General features: G+C 33.7%; 1 protein-coding gene across 4 annotated transcripts in view; it reads left to right on the top strand.

Moving 5' to 3' along the window:
* Positions 1 to 21,687, top strand: part of LOC106461580 (oxidation resistance protein 1-like) — a 163,721-nt gene that overhangs the window by 7,216 nt on the left and 134,818 nt on the right. For all 4 annotated transcript variants that reach the window (XM_022388589.1, XM_022388587.1, XM_022388588.1 and 1 more), the window contains exon 2: positions 19,751 to 19,854. In XM_022388589.1, the coding sequence (XP_022244297.1) occupies positions 19,822 to 19,854 (33 nt within the window). In that variant the 5' untranslated portion in view covers positions 19,751 to 19,821. The remainder of the gene's footprint in view (positions 1 to 19,750; positions 19,855 to 21,687) is intronic.

Below are 21,687 nucleotides of genomic sequence, written 5' to 3'. Positions count from 1 at the left end.
TAGCTAAGATTGTATGCTATTCTAATTGGTATAACATAAACAAAAAGTAATTTAATAAAATTTTGAATGTAAGACAGTAAAATCTTGTGTCATGTGCAGTAAAGGGTACTCAGGGCAATAGGGTTAAGTAGTATGCATTTCTGGGCCCCTCAACAGACCCTGGGCCGCAGGGCAGCTGCCCCCTTTTCCCCCTCTCATCATCCTTGTTTGAACCACTCATTTATTTAAGCTGTATACATGTATGCATCTTCATGTTGAAATCGGAGGACTAGAAGAACCTCTCTTGGGATCTGTTGCCCTCAATTGTACACCTCCCTTACTACTATTCTCAAGGATTTGTCTTGGTGGCTTGGCTCTACCCACATCACAGTGGGTATCTCCTTGTCACTCCAACCACATCTCCGTCTTTTGACAGATGCCTCTCTGTCTGGCTGAGGGCATCTTTGAATGACTACAAGACTTTGGGCATGTGGGCTCTGAAGGAGAGTTTACTACATATCGATGTCCTTGCACTTGTCACTGTCCATCAGGCATTTTCTCATTTCCTCCTTCTTGAAATGGATCAGTTGGTGGTCATGAATTACACCAATTCCATGATCGTTTCTTTTATCAACCATCAAAAGGATACCTGTTTCAGGACTCTTTTTGTTTCGACAAATTGGACTTGTTGATTTGGGCTTATTCATATTGGGTTCATCATGTGCTAGGAGCTGTGAACTTGGTGGCAGATCACCTCACTCAACCAGACAGGTTTCTATCCATGGAGTGGTCTCCACCCTCAGGTTTTTCTATAGGTTTGCTCTCAGTTAGGCCTACCTCTCATCAATGCCTTTGCCATTCTTAATACCAAACATTGCCTCTTTGGATCCCTAGTTCCTCATCCTTCTGCCCTGGCAATCAGTGCTCTCAGCCAGGACTGGTCTCACCTTTTTCTGTATGCCTATCCTCCTATTTCTCTTTCCTTGTACCCTCGCTGTGATATTCAACTTTCCTTGTCGAGTCCTGTGACACCTCTTTGGCTGGCACAACCCTGATTTCCTCTGTTTAATCAATTGGTGTCCAGGCCTGTTCTTTCTCTTCCTTGTCTGAAAATGTATTTCTGATGGATATTAACCACCACACACCTTCCCACTCATCTTCTCCCCTTCCACTGCTCTTTCTTCTACCCTCATCTGAGAATGAAGTTATTTTGCATGCAAGTGCTTAGGGAATTGCATCATCCCTTCTATTGGTGGGGGGGAGGGGGCTATCATTACATGATGATTTTATCATGCACTTGCACAGTTCATGTTAAACACATGTAGTTTAGGTGGAAGCTAACTCAAGGCTATTGGCATGCAAATCTCATAAGCAGATGTGGAGTGGGGGGGGGGGTAAAGCTATTCTGTTCTAGAGGTATCTATCAGAAATATGTTTTCAGGTAAGGGAAATGCTAACTTCTGTACTTGATCATTCTCAAGCTGTTGGCCTTGTTTATGCACTGTTGCTCAACATCACAATTCACATTGTAGTAAGCTTCTGTGAAGGGTGGCAAGGATAATATTAGATACTGCAAATCTTACCAAACATTAAGTAGACCCTCCACTCTACATGGATGCCAGTTTACAAAATGATGTATAAGTGTATCCTAGGCATAAATGTCAGTTAGAGCTGCAGTGAGATGTTTGATTGAGTAGAATAAGTAAAATTGTATCTGATTTGTAACTAAATCTTGTTATATTCATGTTACAAGACTACAAATGAATAAGTTGGTAAAAAAAGAACAACTTCATTTGATCAGAAATAATATCAAGATTAAACATACAGTAATATTCACATTTAGAAATAATTGGATCACGTATATGAAACATATTTATAAATCAGGACTATTTGCAAACAATGAACACATAATGTTTTCTTAATTTTTGATGTGATGTCACTTGATAAAGACCAGATTGCAAAACCTACTAATACCCCAGTTTTCTCAACTTAAAATATTTTCACTGTTTTGAAACAATGGGTTCATGATGTTTTTGATTACCTCCAACAACTTTGTTTCTTTCCCAGTAAAAGAAAAATAATAATAACATGCTTATAAATATCCCATTTTAGCAACAAACTAAACACATTATTTGCCACCATTAAGAAAACACAAAATATATTGTGTTTTTCTTCTTGTGGTCTAAGCTAATCACTTTAGTTGTTACCAATCATGCATTTCTCACTATCCAAGTCAAATTCGTTTTTCTAGCCAGGAAAATTATATTCTTATAATATTTCATATTCATGTATATGACTAAATATAACATACTACAATTATGTGTTAGTTCATGTGTAATGTGAAAATCACACTTTTCACACATGGTAAAGTGCACACATGGTTTTCAGGCAGTACCTAAAACATTAACTTAAACAATATTTCCAGAATAAAAGTAATCATACATGGAAATAAGAAATATTCATTCCTACCATAATTATCATACAGATTATACTTTGAATTATTAACAAAATATATTTTTGTAGACACATGAAACAGCAGAATTACCTTTGCCATCTAGGGGTTGTGAAGACCCCCATTTTCAGATAATTTGGTGAAAAATTGACCAAAAATGTTGCACATTTTGCTAAGTTTTATAAAGCCCATGCCAATTTTTTCATGCTGTGTTAAAAGCACAGCTCCTCCACTGCACTTACAGATGTATTAGACTAAAATGCATAATTTCATATGGCAAATCAACATAGAGTGGTCTTGTGTGAAAGATTGGAGGTTCACTCAAGAAGCCTCTGCAGGTAAGTAATTGCCACACAACTTAACCTGAGTGCTAAGAAAGCAAGGTCTGCAAGAGTCTTTTCAACTTATTGATATTTAAGTGTTTCTGGTTACCATGAACAGTCAAGATAAAGTGTTAGTTACCTAGGATTGTATCTGACAATCTCATTTGTCCAAGAGATCAGGCTCTTTATCATACCTATTTTTCTTGCCGTCAACTACTTTTTTTATTTTCTCTCTATCAAATCCATAATTTTCCTGTTTTTGCTTTTTTATTTCTAACTTAAACATTGCACATTTTTTGTCTTATGTCATGAATACTAAATGAGCCACGAATTTAAAAACTATACCCTTCAAGTTTATATTTTTCATGTATACACAATATATTGTGCTTATAGTTTGTGTATGATCAGGCTTTTACTGATAACTGCTTGAATTTTCCTGCACCTAATTAACAATTGTGGTCATGTTGTCCCTAGTGATAATTTTTTGATAAAAGTATAGAAAAAATATAATTTATTTTCTGTCCTGAGTTACTTAAATAAAAAAAAAGTGTTTGAAAGTCTGAGTGGTAGCTATGAATCTTTTGCAACACTTTACATTGCTTACATTGAATTTCTTACTTAGTTTGCAAGGTGCATCTTTGCTTTCACTACATCTATACTCTTCACCTTCTCTGTGAGATTCTCCATTGTAACTTACATAGTTTTGTTGGGGACACCCATTCCTATTTGTTTGACACTTTGGCTTCTATCACTTCCTATAATGTCTCTCCCTCGACTTGGTTTTATTGTTTTGGGGATCTCCTCAGTGAGGATTTTTTATTTTCAGGTGTCCACCTCCCTTTCTCTTATCTCCATGATCTTTAACTAGCCCATTTTGTTACTGGTTTTCCCAACTCACTCACCCACAGGTTCCTTAGTCTTGTACCCATCCCCATGGGTCATGTAAGGTTAAATCCTTTTGTGTTCTTCATTCTGTTATTTGTTGTACCCCTTCCACAAAGCTGGCTGTTATGGCTCTTGAAGCCCTTCTTGGGCTGTGCTCCCATTGGTGCTTGCCTCTCCCACTTATGGTCTCCCTTCGCTATCAATGCTTGTGTTGTACAATTTCTTTCTCATGGTCTTTCTCTACACTACACTACTTCCTTTTTTCAATCATTTTCCCACCAACCTTTGCATCTTTAATGTCTTCAGGATGCAGTGACCTCTTTGTTAGTGATAGGAACTATAGAACCTGTCTCCCACCCTACTCAGGGCCTTTATTCCTGTCTTTTTTGTTGTCCCCAAGAAAATGGGAGATTGGCATTCTGTCATTGACTGTTTTGTCTGAATCATTTTTTCATTGCTTGATTCTGGATAGAAGACATTTTCAACCTACATTGAGCCCTTTCTCCTGGGCTGTAGATGACCGAGGTGGATGTTTTGAATGCCTTCTTTCACATTCCCATTTGTCCGATGTCCTGTCACTTCCTCCAATTTCTTCAAAATAGATATGTCAACTCCTGTGTGGGATGGGTTAAACCTTCTCCCTCGCATTCTCATGCCATGGAAATTTTGGTGTCCAAGGCACTTCTCTCTCCTTTTCTTGTGTGAGGGGTTCTCTTGCTTTTGAGGACTCTTGCTTCCCTCGAAGCACTGATTCCTCTTGATTGTGCACACATGTTTCTTTCATTGGGCTCTGGGGGATCAATTTAACATGTCCACCCCTGTGTCTCTACCTTTTTCTCTACATTCCTTTCTTTCCAATTGAGGCTGTTATCAACAACCCCAATGTTTTTGGGGTTTGGTCTACAGAGTAGCATTCTCTACTTATAAATGTTCTGAAGTTGACTGCAACTTATTGGGTTTGCCAACTTCTTTGGTACAGTTGTCTGGTAATCTTGTGATAATCCACTTGGATAACTCTATGGTTGTTTCTTATAATAACTGCCAAGTAGGCACCCTCTCTTGGGACCTGTGCTTTCTCACTGTGGACAGCCTTTATTGGACCTATGATTGATGTATTTGCCTTAAGACATGTGATTTCCCAAGGTTTTAGAATCTGATGGCAGGCCATTTGTTTCGAGTGGACAGAATCCATACATCGATTGATCCTTGCATCTTTCAGTCTTCCATTGGATTTGTTCCCATTTTGCGACCTCTAAGATTGATGCCTTTTTGACCTTTCAATTCCAAACTTGCACTCTTTTGATCAACCGTCCCATACTCAACCACTCTCGCTGTTGATATTCTGAGCCAGGATTGGTTACATCTCTTTCTTTATACCTATCCTTCTTTGTGCCTTCTTCCCCAAGTACTCTATCATTTGTGAAACCCCTTGCTGAGTTCTTCTGATTGCTCCTCTGTGGCCTGCTCAGTCATGGTTTCCCCTTCTGCTTTGCTTCTTGTTCAGGGTATTATTCCCCTCCCTATTTGAATCAATCTCAGACATTCATTTTTCACAATGAAGCATCATGTCATCATATTCACACATGGGATTTTTCCTGTTCTTTGTGAGATGTTTTGGGTTTTCCTGTATAGTGTCCTATTTTCTCACTTCTTCATGTTGATCTGCTTTCACTCTCTGTTAACATAAATGGACTGTCTACCACTGCTGGTTCCTCCACCAATCTTCTGCCAGGTCATTCTATTTATCTACATCTCGCTTCCTTTTTTACCTGGATTTTCACCAAGAGCTTGTCTGTTTTTACCATATTAGGCTACTGTCTATCGTCATTCATGACTTTCTGTTCTTGGAAGGCAGTAATCCCTTTCTTTTGCCTGTTCCCCTGAATCTTTAAGTCGTCTTTTGTTCATTGTTTATTCCATCTTCTCCATTGGACCTTTGTATGGTTTTTTGGACTCTTTTGTGCCTCTTTTGAGTCAATGGCCTCATGTTCTCTGTATGCTTTGTCCATTATAACATATTTTCTCCTACTCCTTGCTTATATGGTCATCATTGTTCAGTCATTTTTATCTTAGACTCCTCCTCTACTCTATTATAGGGACCAGTTGATGTTGTTTACAAATTGTTCCTTTCTTCTGAAGACTTTGGCTCCCCAGGAGGGAGATTGTTTGTTTTCTCCCCTCCACTTCCTCTTTGAACAATTGTTCTGATCCCAATTGTGTCCTGTCCAAGTTGTCTGTCGCTATCTTGCTCGGATTGCCCTTTTTTGTAGAAACCACCATTGCCTATTTTTACTATGGCAGACCTCCTCCTCATGGGACTTCTCCCTTTCCAATTTAACTAGTTGGACTCGCCAACTCGTCTATATTGCATATTAATATTTGGGTGAGTCTGACTTTACATGCTTTCGGGTCTCCTCCCATCGTATTTGTCATATCACTGTCTCTCTTGCCTCTTTTCATCATAGGTCTTTGAAGAGGTCTAACAGGCTGGTTTAGGGACTACACCTAACATATTTATATTCTATTACTTATGTTAGTGGGCAGTTTCCTGTGCTTTTGGTTTTTACCTCCCTTCGTTCGCCATTCTTCAGTATACCCAGAGGCCCTAGTTTGGTGAGTTTTGCAAGTTGAGTTTTGAATCATTTTTGTGTCATTCATGTGTTTCATGGCATTTCCATGTGTGTACCATTATGTTTGTGCACATTCCAGGACACAGTACTGGATGAACAAACAAAGAAAAATAGAGGAGCAATACACACCAGATTAAATATGACATGAGGTACTAACCACTACATTCCTTATGTTTTGTGCCATTGGATCCTGCAGAATGGCTAGCATTGCCTCACAGGGAATGCTTACCCAAAATTTGTATCAAGAGGGAATAATGGAAAGTATTAAACCCATTTGTCCTTATTCAGTGCCTATCATTGAAATGGGGTTTTCTGCAAGAATGCATTGGCAGTACATCTGTACAATTGACATGGCCATTTCTACATCTTTTTACAAGAACAACAACAACAACCAGATATCTTGCCCTTACATTTGGCTCATGCTTGCTGTCTTTAGTTTTTATAACTCATTGTACTGTCTCTCAGTGGGGACCCAATTCCAAATTATTGTGCCTAATGATATTGGTCCATGCACACACACACACACACACACACACACACACACACACACACACACACACTGGTGTTCTCCCCATTGCATATTCCTCCTTCCTTAATTTTTTAGCGGAGTACATCCTTAGTCCCAAGCTGGTGGGAATATATGGAAAGTTTCATCTGCAAATGGTGCTTTTCTTCTGGTAAGAGACCAATTGGGCTCACTCCTTGTTTGAGATGTAGGGCTTGGGTGTTATCTAAAAATGTAGTACAGAATACCACATTGCAACATTTCCTAAGCAGTTCCCAGTAGATATGTCCAGCTGTATCGGGCTTGGATTTGGTTGGAAATGCATGTGAGGGCTCCTTCTCTCTCCACCTGTTGTTACACTGCCTGTTTCAAATAAGTATTTCATCAAGACAAAACAGCCTAATGCCCAAGCCACACTACAGATTCTAACATTACTCCCACCTTGGTGACACATTACCACCAGTACTAAGGATTCCCACTTGTTTTTTTTTTTATATCTCTATGTACTGGAAATCATGAATAAATAAATCAGTAACAAATTGGGTGAAGAATATACCTTGTTTCACAAGGATGCAGTCTCCTGCTGGGTACTGCTCCACCTGGTGACCCCTGGTCTTGTCGATTTTAAACCTCACGAGCTTTCCATTTCTGTCACTATTTCAGAAAAAAGCTCATTTTTATAATTGGTTTACAATGGCTCCACCACTATCTTCAGTGTGGGATTCTAGCTCTTAGAGGTGCAGAAAGGTAAGTAGCATTAATGAAATTAGCATTATCCTTACCTGAAAATGTATTTCATATAGATTCTTACTTCTCTATGCCATTCTTTCTTCCCACTTTTGGTTCATTTCATTTGCTTTATCATGTATAAGCCTATGATTATGTACTAGTGCTCACAGGGATTACTGTGTATGGAGGTCATGTCACGCTCCTATTTAGGGCCTTCATGATTCAACAATTAACCGTTAGCAGCTAGATATTTTGTTTTAACCATGAATAACTGGTTACAAAATTGCTAACTGATTAATCATTAACTAATAAAATCTATAGAGTAAAGGCATATTAAAAACATAGTGTGAATTTCATAGTTTTTGACTTCCCTGCTATGATATCCATTTGTAGCCACAAATATTTCTGGTGCTACCATACTATACACAGTTTACAGCATGATTTTATTAGATGACTTTTGGTGCAATTTTAGGTTTCAAGGTGTGTGCATGAACAAGATTGGTAACCTGATGAGGATCTTAGAGAAACATTGCAAAGCTTTGTCTTTTGTTTGGGTTGTAGTCTAGACATTACAGTGAATATACGTGATGAGTCAATGATACTTACTTGAGTCTACAGAGGAGCTAGAAGGCAGTAAACATCAATATAGTGAAAAAATACACATCAGACATTTGGAAATTCTTCCAAATAAGTGAAGATAAGAAAAAGGCTAAATGTAGTTTGTGTTCCAAAAGTTTATCACATAGCAGTGGAACCTCTAACATGTGAAACTGCATGCGTATGTGTCATAAAAGTATAAATGTTACCTCCAAGGAACTGGCAAGCCTAAATGTGCTGAAAAGGCAAACTTCCTTGATAGAATACCTAAGTATCAAAATCTTTTATCTACTATACACTATTTGTACAGTGCTAATAAATATTTCACACTGTTCATAGCACAAATGACTATAGATGTTGATAAATTATATATAGATAAACATTTATTTGTAAATTTATAATCATAATAATGACTACAGCACATGCAAGTGCTGGCATTTGATCTCTAAAAATCTTTATTTGATGTAGTCAATTACATATTCATTTGAACATGACATAAAAATAGAAAAAGATAGGTTTAATATCATTATGTTTATTTTATAGTCTCACTGTTTCTTTATTGCACACACACACACACACACACACATACAAAAAATCAATTAGTCAATCAAAACAACAAGTACACAAAAACATAATGTTCAGGCATATGGCATAGCTTCATGTCTTCCAGATGCATGTAAATGTGCAAATTGAAATTACTTCCTTGCCTTATGATAAAACCACAACTTGCAAAATACAAAGACTATTAAAAAACATTAATTGGTTTGTTGTAAGCAATAAATAAAGTAGATATTACCATATAAGTGTCACTTTCTTTCGAAAAGGTTTGATTCAAAATGTTGGTTTGAAAATTGAGACTGGTTTTAATATGTTCCATACAAATGAGTGCACCACTATGCAAATTATATTTGCGGTATATTGTGGTAATCACTCAAACCAGAAGTTACCTTGAAAAAAACAACTGAGGATTTCTGAAAAAAAAGTAAGCTAGATATAAGATATATTGTGTAAATTATGAAAGTAAAAAAAAAAAGGACAGTTTGATAAACCAGTTATGGTTTGGTTAATGAGCCACGGCTAACCGGTTATGCATTTTACTAATTCAGACCATACTCCTATTGGTGGAGGGCTACAGCATTATGACAGTTATGCCTTAGGCTAGTGCAGTACACATAGACAGATGTATGGGTGGGGGTTTGTTTGGGGGAAGGGGCAATCTGTAAAGTTAAGGGGACCCGAACCTCTAAAGAATGTATTGTACTGTATGAAAAATGGAACTCATTTCTGAAAATTATTTTTAGAGAATAGGAATACACTGGCAAAGGTGAGTCATTTCAGTTGACTTTTACAAATCGAACCCCACATACTGCTGAGTTTATCATACATGGGATCTATTAGAAGAAGGGAGCAAGTTCTGATTTTAAAAAATTGTTCACTATATATTGACGATTATGTACTATTGTTAATTTATAACTTTTACATTACTTATAGTTATCTAGACATTTAAAGCAAATTTGACAAATTTGAGCCAAACATTTTATTGAGAACATCTTGTTCTATGAAAACATTGTATTTGATACACATATTACACACAAACACAGACATGTATTAAATACAATGTCAATCATGATACAATTAACATACTAGGTATACACTTGGCAAATAATGTTCATTCAAGCCTTAAAGGTGCCATTCACTTCTTTATCTGGACTATGAAATAGCCTAGAACATTGTCTCATGTCGCATTAACATCTGCTGAGGGTCTCATATGGCTAAACATTAAACTGTTTCATTCCAATCATACTTTGTAGATATGTTTTAAGGATATGTTTTTTTAAAGCAGCTAAAAGATCACTCAGCTTCACAAATTGTGACTAGAAGGGTAAAAAATCACTAAAAACTTATGGATTGATGGAAAGAGGCTTTCATTACAAACTAGCTTTAGTCTTGCTTCTGTCCTTGGTCAGTATACGTAGATAAAAGTACACAAGTAATGATATTTTACAGAGTTATATTCACAATTTAATTGACTACTTTATTATCAGTGCACATCAATGAACTTGGCATCAAAACATAATTTATAATTCAAATTTTAAAATTATATAAGCATTAATTCCCCAATTTCAACAGGAAATATTAAAATAAATCCTAGAATTTTACATGTTTTTATTATGACACTTTGTTTTGCTATAAATTGCACATTTTCTGCTTTCTAACTACCCTTATGTGATATCCTGAGTTCAACATAAACTACACGTGTATACTATATCTATAGTGCAGGAAAAGAACAACAGGTCAAACATAAGTATTAAATTTCTGTTTTTATTTATTGTTATATAAGTAACTAAAATGTAAAAATTAGAAATTTATTTGGTTAAATAAGAAAACATATATGAAAAATATTATTAACAAGATTAAAATATTTCTCAGTGAGGTTTACACATGAATTCCCCATGAATTTACATGATTGATTTTAAAAGAAAAGAACAGAATGATCTTTCGTGACTTCTCATATTATACTCACATTAAAATGTAAGTAAATAATAATGAAAACTGATTGCTAATTTTTTTTGGGGGTGGGGGGTGCCCCTCCTAGATATGCTACTTATTGTAACATCTTTTAATACAAATTCCCAAACACAATGAAGAATTAAAAATTTGGGAAGGGGTTCCTCTAGCCTAGGCATTTTTAAAGTTCAAGCTGAAAGAAAAACAAAATTTATTAAAAGTTTTGGTGAGGATTCCCCTGAGATGGTCCTTTTAAAAAAAATTTTGTTCAAATAAAAACAATAAACTTAATTAAGGATACTACATAATCGGTTGGAGAATTAAATCATTTCATAAACGACATGTATAAAATATAATGGGCCTACCTTGTAAAATGCATCTGTTTTCGAAGTATGTTTGGCCACCCGAGGAAATTCTGTTTCCCAAGATGTCTGGAATGTGCAATCATACTATTTTCTCTTCTCTGCCAAAGAAGCCATTTTTAGTAATCATGTGAACAATCACGCTTGGTATAGATTGATAAATGCATCTTATTTGTATAATCGGTTTTCATTAGCCAAGAAGAAAGTGAAGCTCGATTTCCAGTATGAATCACATGTTTACTTAACTGGTTTCGCTACAGAGAGCAAACAGTTGGCTGATGTTTACCAGGAAATTTTTAATGTACAAAATAGTTAATTGCAGTTATTTCAATTCTATAGATTTCCAGAAAAAATTGTTTTACATGCCTAAATTGGTAGAAATGACCAATTTTTAAAACCCAATCTGTAGATCAGGTCAAAGGTCCAAATTTGGGACCCCCCCCCCCCAAATCATGAGAGTTGGCAAGTATGCGTTGTTTTATTTTTAACATGTTTTGTTATTACATTTAGCCCATTGTGCAAAAGTACAGCTTTTAGACTAACTCTAGATGAGTTGATAAAAAGTTCCATTCTTGAGGATGATGTTCAGTACCTAATTCTTTCATTAGTGCATAAACACTTGTACAGAAACACAAGGTATCTTGCAAGCTGTAGTGAGAAGCAAGACTTTGATGGTGACTTTGGTTAGTTGAAACTCTTGTTCCTGGAGCTAATAAACTCCATTGCTGTAAATGAGAGCCAAGAAGTTATCCATGCTGTCTTGATAGAGATGAATCATGAGTCAGATCATTTAGCTCTTCTTTTGTGATCAGATGAGGCAGATTATGTTGAGGTGCCACAGGAATAGAGAAATAAATAGGTGAAGAGAATAAAGATAATTCATTTTCTTCTTAGCAGGATAACTCTTCTGTTTTCCAATTCGCTGGTGGATGTAGCATTGAAAGACCATCATATGAGATACTGGTTTCATTGAAGATGTAATATCTAGATATTTAATGTATTGTTTATTTTTGCCTGAATATCCAGAAAAATTAATCATACACAAATAACAGTTCATATCATGGGAAATGCAAATGGAATACTTGCTCTCTTCTTATTCAGCCACTGTGTCAAGCCAAATTTGCAAACTAATATAATACATACGTGGAGCCCAATGTTTTCCTTAGTCCACAATTTTACACCCACAACAGTGGTAGTAAGCTACCTTTAGCTTGTGTGTGATGTTTGTTATTACTTATGTAGCATAAAATGTTTGGATGATTTTTGTACTTTTGGATTTAACTTGAACTGGAGGCAACCAGCATTTGAAATGATTTTCTAAAAAATATAAAAGAATTTATGTTTACAGAACTAGAGTTTAAAGGATTTTAAAAAACAAAGTTTTGCAGAATTTGATTATATTACGGGTTTAATGCAAGGAAGAAAATTTTGTTTTGACTGTGCGGGGAACGAAACAAAATTACTGAGTCAGTGAGGGGCAACTAAGAGAGAAGAGCCTGACTCTGCCCCTTTTCTGCTTATTTGAGGGATTTCTCAAATGTTCTATCAAACATGAGCACGTGAGAGTTTCATGATTCCTGGGCAGAGCAAATGAGTGTGGGAATGAAGCAAAGGTTGTGCAATTTGCTGTAATTCTATTGAGAACAAATAGCATATATAAGCAAAATATTGGAATTTTACATCAATACAATACAGTCAATGTTTGAAGTTATCAAAAATGTATTCCTTTTACCCATTAAACTTTAAGTAAACTTATTGTACTGAGTCGATTGCATAGTATTCCACATAGTGCTGATAAGATATTGAGATATTAGAATAACTCAAAGTCTGGAGGAGATACAAAAAATTCTAACTACATTTGTGAAATCAACATCATCAAATTACACTGAGTCACTTGAGTTTTCTTCAGTAGCAAATTTTTTGTTGTCCAGTGTAAACTTTCTTTAATTAAAAGCTCAATATTTGATGAACCAATTACTTTTTTGTTTTCTGTAGAGGATCAATAATATCTAGAGCAATTCTCTCCAAGGAAGAACCTAAAATACTCTCTTGGAAATTTTTGTGAATGGCAAGTTTTTTCTTTGGATAATACGTATGGTACAGTGTCTGCATCACATATGTCTTTATATGACTGTAACCTGAAAAGAATTGTTTATATACCTTTGTGATGGTGCATAAAACTCACTGGTTACATTCACTTCTTGCATTATATAAAGTCTGAAGTATTTCCTACCTTAGAACCCATGAAACCACTAGCTGAATTACAGGATAGTTAACATGTCTAAGTGATTTGTAGTGTTGATATATAATGCCATCCTGCATTTGCAATTGCATATACATATACCACATGTTAATACATGCCATTACTGCTTCTGCCACTTTGAGAAAGTTATATTTCGTCTAGCAACATCTGGGTCCCTCAGCTGTTCTTACACAGAACTTCATAGCTTGTCATTTGTGCTGTCCATCCATCATCAGTCAATGATTTTGACTGCTGTAGGGCTTTTAGGATTTGGACATTCAACAAACAGATATGTTCTCACTTGCTGTTTAGATAATCCTTGCTGACTCAGGCAGTGCTGTACAATGAATTTGCATTGTTGCAGCATTATCAGTCAACAAGGAATCATACCTTCCAGGATTTTTAAGTTGACTAGCCATTTTAGTGATGTATGATCCACTTGTATTGGAGTGTCTCAACATGCATTTGTTACTGATAATACTTAGCAAACACAAAACCTTCAGGCAGCTCCTTCTTCGTTATACAGAATAGTCTCCAGAAGCTTCAATGTAGGCTTGCACACACAATTATGCCTTCCTCTACCTGTATCAAAATGTCTTAAATTCCAAATTAGTATTCAGGGTGAAGGGACAATTCTGGTGAGCATAAGCTGGCAGCAGTACTTTTACCAAAGAATGCTTTAAGGACTGAAACATATGTTTACACCCTTGTGTCATACAAAGTGTGTATCAGCTTTAATTTGTGCAAATAGTTGGTGCAGTTACCTTTTAGAAGTTAATCAGAAACTGTTAGTAGTACAACATAAAACCTAGCAAGTTGTGTCAAATACTTGACCACTATAGCCTTTCAGGATCAGTGGACACTCAAATTTCTTCCTATTATGTGTCTGAGAAATTCTATTTCTATGTGTGTTAATGCTCAGTCTCCTGGCTTCAAATCTACATCTTTGATGTATTAAACCACCATTTTCGGGCTTTCAACTGCAGTATGAAATTTGTGACCAAAAAAACCTGTATGTCATTTAGAGCTGGGCAATTAGTGGTATTTGCAAATGGAGTCATTGACAGGCTGATTAATTGATTAGTACAGCATTCCTGACAACATGCTACATGTTCTAATCCCCCCTCCTTCTCTATACAAGTATTAAAAAAATGGGGGTGGGCTAACTTCATAATTTTATAACAAGTGCATTATTCTAAGATGTTCTAATATGATATTAATCTTACTATTTTCACCTAGTGTTTTTTAAGTAATTTTTGAATTACCCTTTATTTCATATGATATCATTTGGAGGTTTCCATCTGCATAACTAAAAAACTTTTTCTCTAAAAAAATAATGTGGAGTATTTTTTTTTTGAAGAAAAGTTGGGCATTTCCTATTCGGTGAATGAGTCATTAATGTTGACTAGGGATAGCCATGCAATTGCCTTTTTGTTTGTTTTCAAAATATGCTGTAATCCCCCAAATGATCTTGTGTAATTCAAATAAATTGATAAATAAACAATGAAAATGTGTTTTACTATCATTGATAAGGGTAATAATGTATTTATTTAAACATATCACAATTTCAACTAGGATTAATTAAGTAACCAGTTAACCAATTTATTTATATATGTTTGAACAGGATAAACATAAAAATAACATTCAATAAAGATTTGAATCATCAGAATATTTTGCACTAAGCAGTAAACTTAACTTATATAACTTGATGACGATTTGATTTCATTTCGTGAACATAATATAAAACAACAATGCAGAAAGCCATATTGTTTTTATTAAAAAGTAAACCCACCATAATTATAAACAAAGAACCAAATATAAACAAGATATTTTTACTGGGCCTTAAGCAATCTCCAGTCATGTGACTATTCTTTCATACTGTATGTATATTCCTGTGTATAGGTAAGCTACTTGTACCTGATGATGACAAAACATTTTTCAAAGTTGTACCTTTATTATTGATAAACTTTAACAGAGTTTTTTGTTACTATTTATCCTTTCTCTAAAGTGTATAAGCTCACTTTATCCCAAATTATCTGATGTCTTACCATTGAAGAATGCTTTTGTAGCTTTCATACAAATATAATTTAGCACAAAATACTTTCACAATTGATGAACAAAAGAACTTTTAAAGAAACTATAAAAACTATTTAACGTGTATATTTACTATGACATCAGAGTCTAATTCTTGTCCTATCCAGTCATATTTTAGCTATCTTTATAGCTGTTTTCAAAGCTGTGTTTTATTAGTAAGTGATTAAATCACTTGATGTGTGTGACACCATACATGGTGGCAACCAAGGTCTATACAAAAAATTTAGGGAAATGCTTGAAAATCAAGAAATGGATACTAAATTCCCAAAAAATCAAGAAATGGATAATAAATTTTCAAAGGGTAAGAGGTTTTTTAATAAAAGTAGTTAATCTTTAGGATGGGTAGAAAAATTCTTAAAAGAAAATTGAATGTAGGCAAAACTCTTCACAGCTGTACAGAAATTAAAGTATGAACTTTTTCATTTTACTTCATGAATTACATTAAATAAATGTCAGAAAATTACAAAATATTGATTCTGAAGTACTTTTGAGTTTAAAATGGTTGAAGTATAGTTAGAATTAGCATATAACATTAACTTTAAAATTTGTATCTCAAAAGAAAATTAAAAAATAGTAAAAAAGTATGAAAATGCAGATGAAACCAGTCTTAAGACTTCAGGTTTAATAATTTAAAATCAAGTTACTTTTTAATCCTACATTTTGTGCATGAAAATATATCATATATGTAAGTTACACAACTGCATTGTTTAAAGTTTATAAGCAATGAAAGATTTATTAAGTTATCAGTCACCTTTTGCAACAGTATTGTTACGACAGCGGGGTCACGTGATGCTAGTAACACGTCATATTCTCGAACGTTCACGTCCCTTCCTGAAATCTCGAGAGCCTACTAGATATGCGGTAGTCTTGTATATATATAAACCGGTCAAGATGTGATGGCAACAATGTAGTTGAACTGCAGACAGAGAGATATATTGTTGAGTCGAGCACGTGAGGTATTCATTGTGAATTATAGCGTTTCTTATAGCGCGACTGTAGAAATTAAGTGTATTGCAAAGTTGTATTCAGAAAGAATAAACCAGTTTTATTTGAGAAAGGACTTGTATTGCTAAAGTTTCTTCGGAAAGAATTTTTACAGAAAATTAACTAATGACCGGAAACGTAACAGTATTGTTTATATGTTTCCAGGCTTGTTATTTTAGACAATTCAATATTGTTTTAATGTTCAGAAGCATGTTAACAACAATGTTGGTGCCCTTAAAGTGTATCTATAACTACACATTTTCTCAGATGTTTTATAAACAACCAAGAGAGATGAATAATTACAACTCATTTTATTTATTAGGCAGATACCAATATAAAAACCTAGTATTTTTAGAAATTTTTGAAATAGCCTAAATTTAAAATCAAACAACTTAAAGATTGGAATAATATCAATTTATTATGTTAAATAAAGCCTTTAATAGCTATAACTGTATCTTGCAAGGTTTAAAAACCATTATGGAATGAATAGAACTATAAAGACTGTTCAGATAATATAGTATTATTGTGTTAACAAGTAACAACTGTGTCTAACTTCTCTATGCTAGCAGCAGTAATGTATCATTTTTACAATGATGGTATGATACTAGCTTTTTCAAAGCTAGCTGTTTTACACTGTAACCAATTTTTCAGTATCTTTTACATGAAAGATGATAATTCTATTATAATAATAATATAGTATTTTGGATTAATCAGTGCTGACCATATAGTCCTTATGTAACTTAGATAAGTCAAACAAAGTTAATGTAGCATTAATATATTCTGTAAATGATTAGTTCAGTCAGGATATAATCCAGTAATTTCAAAGCTTATATTCTAATTTTAGTAATGTGATAGATATTAAAATAAAAGCATTTAAAATACAAAATTTATTTTTTTTAAATTAAAAGTTAATAGCTATAATTATTGATAGAATTATAATCATATTTATAAAAAATATAACATTTGTTTGTAAAGATGATGCCTGTTTTTAAATATTATTTAAAAAAGTCATTACTTATATAGTCATACCACTTGCATTATTAACTTTGATGAAAACAAGTCTCTAAAGTTTAAATATATTGCTATTGTGTCTGGAAAAAGCAGGTCCTAAAAATTTACCATGGCAGTACTTAATTGATGTACATGTTATTGTATGAGTTTAGAAATAATCGGTTATTGGCTAAAGCCTGGATTGGATTGCTTTAGACTCTAGCTGTGTTGATTTCAGAAAACTTCGAAAAAACCTTTATGGTAATTAATAGCCCAATTACATGAAACACTGACATCTGGCAGTTTTCTTATTAATTTCTGAAAAACATGGAGGGGAGAGGTCCAGACTCCATGACCCCTCTAGTAGATCCTCATCTGCTTATACAACATTAAGGAATGCATTTATTATTTTTTGGAAAAAATGGGTAGTGAGGAGTCTGGACCTCCTCAAACTCTCCCCTAGATCTGCACCTGCTTATACAACAATAAAGAATATAGTTACATAATTATAAATTGCAAACATAACACAATGTAAAAAACAGTAAATTTACACTTAATTAATCAAAGAGTTTATGGTGGGTGTTGCCAGCCATTTACTTTACCTCTAGTCAGTAGTTTAAAATTAGTAACAGTAGCAGATAGCCTTATGAACTTTGACATAACATAGACAGGGCGAGTAAATTTGATGGCAAGGGTAATCGAACATGAGACCCTCAAATTACTAGGACTCTCACCCCTTTGAATCATCAGTCTATGCTGGCCTGAAGCTGAACAAACTTCAATTCAAAAAGCAGTACATTATATAACAATATAATTGGGTTTCTATACTTTCAGTGGGAAGAGCAAAGATAACACATTATGGAGCTTTGTGTTTAACAACAAAAAACACAATGGTGATATTTTGATTACTTAGACAGTTGGAATAACAAAAAACAGTAATAATCAGAAGCACTAATTTCTATGTTTTTGTCATTTTTGATACAATCAATTTAATCTAATTTTGATTAATGCAATGTTAGAATAATCAAAAACAGTAATAATGAGAATGACTAAATTTGATTTGTTGATTATTTTTATGATAATTGACTTAATCATAACTTTGATTAATCTGTTATTGGAATAATCAGAAACTGTAGTAATTGAAAGCACTAATTCCAATTAGGTGATTATTTTCTTGACATTGATTTAATTGTTATTTTGATTAGTAGAAAAGGTTACATGACAGTAATCGATTAAATTGTCCAGTTCTGATATCCAGAATTTGTAGATTTCATAATAATTACATTAATTTTATAACATTTATGTTTAATATGGATTATGTTAAAAACTTCCTATTAAGAGAAATCCCAAAAGAGTGTTTTATTTCACTAAAATTGTATTTTTATATATAAGTACAGTTCATAGGTTAAAAAATTTCATAAAATATAAGAAAAACAATTAAAATCAATTATTATGTCTTTTTATTAGCCAAAATTTACCAACATTTTAGCTTTCACAATTCATATTAATTGTAACATGCATCATTTTGCTTTTGAATTGCAAAAAAAAATGTTTATTAGGATAAGCAAAGGATTATGCATGAACATACATATACATAATATTCTATATATGCTGTTTAAAAGACTTGGTTTGTAAATGATTGGTCAATAATTTGCCCTTGTGGAAACTGATATGTTTAAATATTGCCTCTACTTCTTGAAATCACCAGTTTGTACTTAACTGGTCTAACCAATGCAATTATATACACTTGTATGTAATATCTGTCTGAATATTTCATGAAATGACAAGTAGCTTATGTAATTTTTATCATTGGAACATAACTGAAAATGGAAAGAGCCCAATATTTACTGATTATCTTACCAGTAAATGATGTGAATATTTAGTTCTTCAAAATGGCCTAAAATGCAGTTGTGCATTTAGACCCCTATGGCACCCTAGCCTTTATGTGATAAGATCTAGGATCAGCCAAAAGCTCATTTGTTGTTCTCATCCCATTATGTTACAAGGAATTCATTATGTATAAAACTTGTCCTTTTAAACTATTTTACAAAAGAGCAACATGAGAAATCTACCACACAATTGTATTGCCCTTTTTTCTTGTAAAACTTTGATAAAAACAATTCTTCGAAGAATTAATTTTTCTTTTTTGGTTAAATTGAAGAAAATAAGGTAAATGAAAACACATGCAGATATATAATGAAGCTGCTTCTCAACATAAGTTTCTCATTAACTCTGTCGTTATTGTAGTTCATAATCATTTAAACTCTATACTTCTTTAAAAATTTTCTTCTCATAAAGCATAGATTCTTTTTGATAGTAAATGACATTTCGAAAATGTACATATATTAGAAATATGGTCTAGTGCGTATGAAAATGCTTAATAACTTCAGACATCATTTAATAAAGTATGATAGATGGAACACTATGCATACTTACTAGTTTCTGCATGAAATCTTGTTATTTTTTATAGATAAATTGGAGGAAGAAGACCAGTTTACAGAAAGTTTATCTCCTGTGGAGAAAAGAATCATCTGTCGAACAATGACTCAACCTCCTGATACTTTTGAATATATTGTGAGTTTATTCAGATTAGTAATTCCAGTTTTTGTTTTTCTTAAATTCAAGATCGGCATAAAGCACCATAAATATGGCTTATCATTTAAATGTGTACGAAAATTCGTACAAAAATCATAGTATTTTTAAGAATAATTGGAGTTTGCATAAGCCTTCCAAATCAGTGTCAAATGAATTAGACAAAGCACAAAGTGAATATCCACTGCTCATTTTAGTAACACAATTGTTGCTTATAAAGCAATGCATCTGTATATAAGTATTGATTGAAATACAAGCTATTGAAAACAAAAATCTTTATTTTCAGTAATGCAGTGTTGATAAATAAGAAATAAAATAACAAAAAATACCATAGGCATTACTTATTCTTTTGTAAAAAATAAAAAAATTGCATACTGCTCTTTATAGTTGACTCATTTTATGTTTTTTTCCTAGTTTTTTCCTTTTTTTGAAATGATGTAGGTATTGTCATTTTTATTTGGTGAAAAGTAAAGGAAGTAAAGAAGCTACTAAACATGTTTTATACCACAACCAAGAATCAAGGTCAAGGCCTAATTGGACATCAAACAAACATTCTTTAAGCTGCTTCTTGCAGTTTTGCTAAAATGGAATAAAAGACAAATTAACCCTTTCCATACAGGTTGGGGGCTGAGCATATATCATCATACATATCATCACGTTTGTAGACTTACATTCAAATTTTTATTAAACTACTATTTTATGATTGTATATCCATAAATTCTGGAATCAAATTGTAATTTGTTATCCAAATTTTAATATTTTACATTATTTAATTGTTTAGTTCGAAAGTATATATTAAAAAATTGCTAAATATCAACTTTTTGTGTGTCATATGGTACTTCATCTTCTACATTTGCTCAGATTATATTGTGGGTATCGTAAGATGTAAATTATACAGTTTTTAATAAATTAGGAACTCAAATTACCAACATTCACAAACTACAATATAAAATTAGAACCTCCTATCTTTTATATTTGCTGAGATATCATTAGGTCTAGTAGACCCACCACAGTGGCTCAGCCCACCTCTTTCTCTTTTGAAAATTCTTGTTTAACTCTGCCTTCTTCTCTTAAGTATATTGTTACACCTCCAGTCGTTAGTTAATTTTCCATAAATTCGTTCCGACGAAACTTTAGCAACACAAATCCTTTATTAAATAAAACTGGTTTATTCTTTCCGAATACAACTTTACGATACACTTTATTTCAACAGTCGCTCTGTAACAAACGCTATAATTCTCAATGAACTTCTCACGTGCTTAACAATATTCTTTCTGACTGCAGTTCAATTACTCATTACACTGTTGTTCCGTCACATTGTGAATGTCTTATATATATAAGACTAACACATATCTAGTAAATGCTAGGGCATTCTTGAAGGAACAGGATATTTCTAGAAAGAGGTGGTGTGATACTAGTCATGTGACCTCGCTGACGCAACACTGCCCCCTCCTTAGTATTGTTCGTCCCAAACAATAGCCAATAACAATAAACCAATAACAATTAACAATAACTTAATTAAATGTACAGAATCACAAAAACAAAATTACAATTCAACAAAGTCTCTTAATTTTATGGGATGTATTTTTTTCCATACTGGTCTCCGTCTCGTCGGCTTCTGCTTCATATGGGGTTCATCTGCTTCATCAGGAAATGTCCTGTCGTTGATAACAGTCACATCAGTGGTAGAACTTCATCAAAAGCTTCACCGTTTCCCTTCTCAAAACTGAGTAGAGTTTCTTCTTCGACAGTGACACTTCTTCAGCAGCATCATTTGTTCCTTTGTTCACTTCGTCCCAACTGAAATGTTCTGGA

This window comes from Limulus polyphemus, unplaced genomic scaffold, assembly GCF_000517525.1.
Source record: "Limulus polyphemus unplaced genomic scaffold, Limulus_polyphemus-2.1.2 Scaffold991, whole genome shotgun sequence".
In the NCBI taxonomy this organism is placed as follows: domain Eukaryota; kingdom Metazoa; phylum Arthropoda; class Merostomata; order Xiphosura; family Limulidae; genus Limulus; species Limulus polyphemus.
Note: the sequence above shows the minus strand (reverse complement) of the source record. Positions and strands in the feature narration are given on the sequence as shown.